At 37.5% G+C, this 8,657-nt stretch overlaps 1 protein-coding gene across 4 annotated transcripts in view; it reads left to right on the top strand.

Annotated features, from left to right (window-relative positions):
• LOC106462971 (nucleolysin TIAR-like) overlaps window positions 1-8,657 on the top strand; it is a 38,505-nt gene that overhangs the window by 13,940 nt on the left and 15,908 nt on the right. For all 4 annotated transcript variants that reach the window (XM_022390385.1, XM_013922942.2, XM_022390384.1 and 1 more), the window contains exon 2: window positions 7,459-7,546. In XM_022390385.1, coding sequence (XP_022246093.1) covers window positions 7,459-7,546 — 88 coding nt within the window. The remainder of the gene's footprint in view (window positions 1-7,458; window positions 7,547-8,657) is intronic.

The following is an 8,657-nucleotide window of genomic DNA, read 5'->3' as shown; positions in this document are numbered from 1 at the left end:
CCGAATATGAAAAGGCCATATATATTTGACTTTTTACCGATTATGAAAAGGCCATATATATTTGACTTTTTACTGATTATGAAAAGGCCATATATATTTGACTTTTTACCGATTATGAAAAGGCCATATATATTTGACTTTTTACCGATTATGAAAAGGCCATATATATTTGACTTTTTACCGAATATGAAAAGGCCACATATTTGACTTTTTACCGAATATGAAAAGGACACATATTTGACTTTTTACCGAATATGAAAAGACCATATATTTTGGTTTTATCAGCGAGTTAAAAAAAAAATCCGCTAAATATTTTTGATATTATCACGTGACAATAACAAATTACCAACGATGTTCTTACGACGACACAATTACTTTTAAGTGATAGGCTTGGTTATTAATAGTTTTATCACTGGATGCTGGTAGTAGACCAGTAGAGTTACGACGTGTTTTATATATATATTGGATATTCAAATATACATACAATACTAACATGCGAGGGTTGTTACGAAAAAAAGAGGGGTTTAAGAACTAACAACCCTCAGCACAGTATCGTACTGTGACCTTTCTCCAACAGACCATCCTTGAAAGGTCTACAAATAAGGACCTCGCAAGGTGTTTCGGAATTATATGGCGTGCAAACAGGGCCTGATATCTCGTCAGAGAAGAATACTTGATAGAAGCGAGCGGGTGCTGACCAATGAAAACAATCACTCGTCAACGTTAATTTACTCTCGTACCAGGTGTTCTTTCGGAACATTCATCGAACAAACAACGTGTAAAAACGGTTTTAGTAACGGCAGAAATTTACAAGTTCTGCGCGCAGGTGAAGGAGTGTTCACCGATACCGTATACACGTTTCCCGATATAATCGTAGCGTTACCTATATAGTTTTTACCACACGACTTCTGTTTGCAAACTTTTAAATAACAATAAAGCTAGTATATATATAAACAAAACCTAAACCAAACACTAACAATGTGGTCGTTGGACAATACTGAAATGACGCCAGGTCCTTCAGTCTAGACAAACAAATCTGTGTCAAGATTAAGAAAGAATTAATACAAAAGGGTTGAGTTCGTTATATTAAAACGATTTTGGAGCCCCGCCAAGTTCGGTCATGCTCTATCTGACGACTGTGCATCTTTACAGTAACCCCGTTGCATGGTTTTTATTATAGACGGCTTTCATCGTAAGGCCGTCATGTTCAAAGCACACCATTCCTCCTTGTTTGTTTCCATCATCCGTCTAGTGTACGTGGACGACGACGGTTTCGTGTTCTCAACAATCTCTCGCACAGAAATCCACAGGCGCAGCACGAATTGACTAATGTGCCTTTTTATGGAATAGCATGAAAGCCTGTTTCATTCTCCATCTGTTTGAGGTATAGGAGAGTTGAATGTGGGAGATTTGACTGGGAAACCTTATCTTAGTGAACCCATACCCTGTTGCTCTCATTTTTAGACTAAGATCCTTCTTAATTATGTTGGGTACTTTTTTCTGGTACAATTAAACGGCGTTTTCACTGACCTTTGCATTCTAATATCCTCACCTGTTACAAGACACCGCGCTTTGCTTACAGTGGCTGGGGTACGACTTGTTGCAGGGAATTTGTTTGATGGCCCTGGTTCCCCACGTTGATCCATATTCCACTGATTTTCAATGTCATTAATTAACAAGGGCTTATCCCCGTCTTCGAAACTGCAAGTCTCGCACTTGAACACGTTTATATAATCTGAGTCCATGGATATCTTTGGTGGCATCACACTACTTGTGAAGAATGACAACTTTATGTCGGCAGTGGTTGTCACGTGACTTGCTGATTTGCATAATCAAAATAATTTTAGTGGAACATGTTCAATCGTGCGTATGTTTTTTTCTATTTTGAATTTTTACCATGGGCTATATGGATTCTTTTCTAACTTGAAGTAGTTGACTCGATCAACACACTTAGTAACCTTGATAGTTTGAGTGAAAAACGAAAGAGGGCGCTGCCAGACAGCAAATTGGAAATTTTCCAGCCTTTCTAGTTTTATATATTTACACAGGAAGTATATATATATTCATTGAATTATACAGTTAACACGTTGAGTTGAGTCAATACAGGACGAGAGGATTGAGAAAAGCCCTGATAATGAGTGATCTGTAGAGCTCAGCACATGCGCACTTATATCCTTTAATCCTCCAAAAGATTGTCAGAAAAAGGAGTAAATGGGCAATCCTAACTTCATTGATAATTTAACCATTGTAGGGTTGAAATTTATAAAAGACTACCTCTGGTCTCGTTTCCTGAGCTGGACGTCGTTTCGGCCACCTGGGGTGATACTAACGGAAAGGTTGGAATTTCTGTAGGACTACTCCAGCCTTATTTCAAAATAGGTCTACGTTTCGGCATCAGGTGGTAACGAAATGTGAGGTTACATACAATTCATAGTTTATGGCTTTTGCCTTGTTTATTTGGTGGGGTGTTTTCGTCTCGGTATAAGTACAGATGATGGTTAATACTTAACAATATATCCTAATAATATCCAACATTCTAGTATCTTGAATAAACTACAGTTTAATTGTCAATCCTCTCCATTGTAGCCCCGTCTTGTATATCTGCCTTCAGAACGTAGCTTCTAGTATTCGTTATTGTAGGTTTTATTTTACTTTAATCATTTAAATAAAGAAATTCACACGGCGATGTACAAGTTTAATATATTTAGGGTTAGTTATTACATTTTCCTCCTCACGAGGATGTACAAATTTAGTGTATTTAGGGTTAGTTGTTACATTTTACTCCTCACAATGATGTACAAATATAGTATATTTAGGTTTAGTTGTTACATTTTACTCCTCCTCACGATGATATACATATGTGGTGTATTTAGGGTTAGTTGTTACATTTTACTCCTCACGATGATGTACAAATATAGTATATTTAGGGTTAGTTGTTACATTTTACTCCTCCTCACGAGGATGTACAAGTTTAGTATATTTAGGGTCAGTTGTTACATTTTACTCCTCCTCACGAGGATGTACAAGTTTAGTATATTTAGGGTTATTTGTTACATTTTACTCCTCCTCACGAGGATGTACAAGTTTAGTATATTTAGGGTTAGTTGTTACATTTTACTCCTCCTCACGATGATATACATATGTGGTGTATTTAGGGTTAGTTGTTACATTTTACTCCTCCTCACGAGGATGTACAAGTTTAGTATATTTAGGGTTAGTTGTTACATTTTTAGAGTAAGAAACGTTGTTTGTATCTAATTAACATAATACCGCGTGACTCTCCACGTGGGATAGTAGAGAGAAAGGAAGCCATTAATCTGGAAAAATCAGTGAATTTGAAATAGGGCTAAAAAATAAAACGACAAGTTTGTAAGTTATCCGTAAAAGCTCGGGAAGAATCCACTTCACACACTTACATTATTTACATACGTTGTTTAGTTTTTGACAGTTACCGGTATGTCCAAACGTGATTAGCCGAATGGTGTTATTTTATTTGGGGATAATTCTCTAATTCGTTATGATTGTCGGTGAGTTTCATGAAATATCATTTTATTGTCTACCATCGAGTTGCAGTGTTTTGTGGTTTGTTGTTTCTATGGTGAGGTTAAATATATTCTACAAGCATAAATTATGTTAATTACGAGGAAGGATTGAACTGTCGGTGTGTCTGGAAAAGAACGTGACCACTCCCTCGATGGTTATGAGGTCTGGTTAGAGGTTAAATCAGAAATAAAAAGTTATAGTTGGGAATACTGGTGTTCTGACAATTGCTCTGATGTAAATTCATCGTAGGTGTTAGAGCTTTAATGGATAGTAACAACAAAAAAGAAAAGGCTGTTGTACATAACTCACGGTTCCGTCGTGGCCACCAGAAACGGTAAAGGCGACCTCGCGCTCTGCATGAGCACGTATGACAGTTACGTCACTGAGTTATGGAGAGAGAGCTTAGTGAAATCTACGTGTATGCACGTGGGGGCTCTTAACAAAATTGAACTCGTAGACAAAGAAGAATGAAGTCACTTTCGTACTGAATACAAATATCCTTTTTTTAAAGCTTTGATAGTCATGATCAGAGTGCGAAAAACGGAACACTCGGTACATACTCATCAGAGAAATCCATCTTCGTTTAGAGATTATCGAACAACCACATCGCAAGAGCTTGGTTTAGGTTTTGTACACGTGTTTATTTCAATACGTGGTTATTTAACTGCGATAAAAATACGTATAAGAACAGGGTTTAAAGTTTATGTGATTTCACAAGATTGTCAAACTTGGACTAACTCCTTAATATCGAATTGTAAGTACTGACAAACAAACAAAGTTTAATGTCAACTGGAGAGTGAATTTCTTTGGTGTAAAACATCATAGAAATGAAAGGTGAATAAATTGGCATGTTTTATGTTGAAACATTTTTTTTTTAAATGTCCTGTGTTATACCCTACTATTTTACCAATTATACGGCCACCATTTGACCTTAGTGTTTACATATACCTATATACACCGCTTTATTACAAGTGATCATTGTCATCCAGCATGTTGAATCAGTCTGCCTGTACTTACTAGCAGTTAATGTGCCATCAATAGATCTTGTACATTGATTACGGTACAACACCAGTTTTGGTCAGTCATCATGGCCATTGAGACAACACTTGGTGTTGAAAGTATATTTTATTGTTCTCGACGTAACATCCACATCTCTGTTTATTGGGGGGGGGCTCCGGGTTTGGGGGATGCGCCAAGTTAGCAACCAGTTTACCCAGAATTTAGCTGTTCCCATAAGACTAAGGCTCATTGTCTTTCAAAGTCCAGTAAACTCTGACAATATGGTGAAATACAGTACCGTGGTAGGTAAGGTTGCCTCCAGGCTAGAAGATAGAAAGTAAATGTATAAAGGGTGGTGGGTGGAGTTGAGATTTTTGTTGGGGGTGGGTGGGGGGCAAATTGTTTTGGCTCCGGGTACCAGACACACTCACCTAGGCCACTGGTCGTCTATACCGTAAAGACCATATTTTGAGATACTTAACATCATACTTGGGAAGTTTTGTTATTGTTTTTAGTTTGTCCCCCCACCCCACCTACGACATGTGCCAGATTAGCGAATCTTCTTCAGCGTCTTGCATGCACTTCTGACCGAAACGTGGAGTCTTGCCGCACTTTTTCGTATATAGTAACTTTGACTTGCACACTCTTGTCGTGGCGGTATTTAAGACCTGTGAGCCGTGACTGGATTTACACTGCTACTGCTGGGCATAGTATGACTGCCTATACCTTTATAGACTTTATAATTTTGTGACACTCTCATCTTAAATTACCGACACGCGACTGTGCCTAGGAGCAGTTCGTTTTCACACCGTAAATGGGTGAAATCCCCGTAGTATTTACCTTTTATACCCTTCTTCCTCACCGTTTCCATGACGACGTCCAGTGTTTAGTAAGTTGCATTCTATATCTAGAGAGTTAGAAACTTTCAGCTAATAGCACTCTGTAGACCTATGTTCGAGACCCATTATAGTATATAGTACCCACCAATATTGTCCTGGTATTGTACAAAAGGCCTCGTCGACACTGAACGTATTGATATCTTATTATACTCTCCTCTTTACTTTCATTCGGAAGTAAATTAGTAGTCGTTATTGAACTTGAGTAGGGGCCGTCTCATTAGTAATGCTCTTAATAAATACACGGGTGTTCAATATCATAATGCGTTGTTATCTCGGACTAGTTTTTCTGATAGAGACTGGACCCTATAGATTTCGGGAGTGTGAAGTTCTTCGTTGTAGTTTTGGTGACCTACCTAGTTGTGAGACTGAAAACCTAATAACTAAATACGACAGTCGGTTGAGGTAAGAAAAGTTTTTCAAGAAAGAAAAATATAATAAAACCCTGGGAGTGATTTTGTAAATATCGCCTGTTCTTGGGTTGTATTAAGAATACATACATAATATATATAGTCCAGAACATGTCTTCCGGTAAAAAGCGCCCCCCAGTGGCACAGCTGTATGTCTGCGGACTTACAACGCTAGAATCCGGGTTTCGATACCCGTGGTGGTCAGAGCACGGATATCCCATCTTGTAGCTTTGAGCTTAACATTCAACCAACCGGCTAAAGCACTGGAAGTGATTTTGTAAGTATCGCTGGTTGTTGGGTTATATTAAGGGTCTACACTGCGTTCCAGTTTATTCTAACATTAAAACGTGACGTTAGGTGGCGATACGTACCGAGGTGATGAATGGTGGAAGAAAGTAAATGTCCTTGTTCGATCCATAGAATTAATGATAAACGGCACAAAGTTCTTTACGTTGTCTCAAAAACTACAGACCAAGAAAACAATTGTGGTGCCACCTGGTATCTAAGATTATAAGTTATTAAGAAATGCGATGCATTTGGTACAAAGTTTTATGTCGCATAAAATGTAACGGCAAACGGTAGGACCTGTTTTATTTAGATTGACTCGTTTAAAACAACTTGTACGATTTCGTGTAGTGTGTCCCCCCTTCTTCCTCGTACGGTTGTCATAGTAACTGCAAATGTGAGGTCTTTCTGTGTCCGCCCCCCGTCAATTATTACTGGACGTAAGGACATCTTACTTCTTTCCTCTTTTAGTCTTTTTTTAGTAGTCAAGTTAATTTAACTTTCGACTACGAACCAAGACGTTGAAGTTAAGCCTCCTTGTGTTCGTTGATCACGACAGTAAAATACAGTCCGTATGGAACAGTAACAGACGACTGAGGTGCAGAAGTTGAAGGGGTCGTAAATGGAGCACTTTATAGTTTAATAACTAATAGCAGCTGGTTGACCACGTGGTTCACTGGAAGAACTCTTCAAAGCTAACGAACAGTATTAGGCTTAAGATCAGTATTTATGTATTTAATGAAATAAATAAGGTTGGTAGAAAACCGGTTATATTTTAAAATTTTATTCAAGGTAGTTATGCTTCAGTTTGCCATGCACACGAAGCTTCTCGAGTGCCACCTATAAATGTAATAATTAAATAATGAGTGAAAAAAGGGGTTGCTGGAATAAACTTTGTAATTCGCGTGTGATAGCGGTTTCAGAATGGAGTCAACATTTAACCTTGTCTTTTACATAGTCGTTGTCCAAAGAAGAAGAAAAAACGATTATTTTTTGTGGCGTAAACCAGACCCAAAACATTCTGATTTAAAAAAGACGTCAAAAACATGTTAACTAAGACAAATCTCTTGTTTAGTTTTGATGTTTGTCTCGTGGCAAGTAACTAAAATATTTAACTTACTTCAGCCAACACTGTTCGTGTAAGTAATATTTCTTCTTTGAAACTGTAACTCAAGCATGTGTTCGGTGTTGTTGTTTTTTTATTATGACGTCTGTTTGAATCTCTGGAGTATCCTCGCTACTTCATATTATTTTTATTGTTAGGACTGATTTGATATTGAATTCTCGTATCTTATTTTTTAGTTGTATTGTTTCATATTTTACAGAACACTATCACATATTCGTAGGCGACTTGAGTCCAGAAATAGAAACCATACAGCTCAGAGAAGCGTTCACGCCGTTTGGAGAAATATCGTAAGTACATAATTTGGTTTTATATTTGCACATGCAACGTAATTTGTATTTTCTTACGCAGGCGTAAAATGTAAATTTTTAATACTGTGGGGAGTCAGAGAGCGGGACCCCAGAAAACGTAGCATTTATAAATTCCCAAAACGTGCATGGTAAAACCTGGATATATATATATATATAGTATGCTCTCCCTCTTTCCCCCTCCATCAGGCGTACATTTGGGTGGGCTACGTTTTCCAGGTTCTGCCGTCTTTAAGTGTCGTTTCAATAAACTTCGTGGTTTCCATGTTCTCATCCAAGTTATCCGTTTTGTTTTTAAGAGATCGTTTAGTTTTTGAGTCTCCTCGACAGCAGTTGCTGTGGGTTTATTGCCTTCTAGGTTGACGTCAGCAGAGTTGTGGTGACTTTAAGATAAACTCTTCGTGGGCTAATTACTGTAATGTAATTAACCACGGAAACGAAGCTTGCGGGTAATTAACCCCTGGGTAAGTAACACATTGATTTTGAATTGTCTTTTGGATAGGACGTCGTTTGAGGTGTGGACAAAGTTGATGGGAAAAACACTGACGTATAAATTTGGTGTAGATCTCTCTCTTCACGATCGGGTTAACTCCATAATTGGCAGTGAAAATAATGTGTTGTAAACCCAAAACCAAATATTTGTTACGTAACAATCTGAATGGTTTCCCAACAAACATCAAAACTAAACAAACCAAATATTTGTTACGTAACAATCTGAATGGTTTCCCAACAAACATCAAAACTAAACAAACCAAATATTTGTTACGTAACAATCTGAATGGTTTCCCAACAAACATCAAAACTAAACAAACCAAATATTTGTTACGTTACAATCTGAATGGTTTCCAACAAACATCAAAACTAAACAAACCAAATATTTGTTACGTTACAATCTGAATGGTTTCCCAACAAACATCAAAACTAAACACACCAAATATTTGTTACGTGACAATCTGAATGGTTTCCCAACAAACTTCAGAACTAAACACACCAAATATTTGTTACGTGACAATCTGAATGGTTTCCCAAGAAACTTCAGAACTAAACACACCAAATATTTGTTACGTGACAATCTGAATGGTTTCCCAAGAAA

This window comes from Limulus polyphemus, unplaced genomic scaffold (genome assembly GCF_000517525.1).
Source record: "Limulus polyphemus unplaced genomic scaffold, Limulus_polyphemus-2.1.2 Scaffold1292, whole genome shotgun sequence".
In the NCBI taxonomy this organism is placed as follows: domain Eukaryota; kingdom Metazoa; phylum Arthropoda; class Merostomata; order Xiphosura; family Limulidae; genus Limulus; species Limulus polyphemus.
Note: the sequence above shows the minus strand (reverse complement) of the source record. Positions and strands in the feature narration are given on the sequence as shown.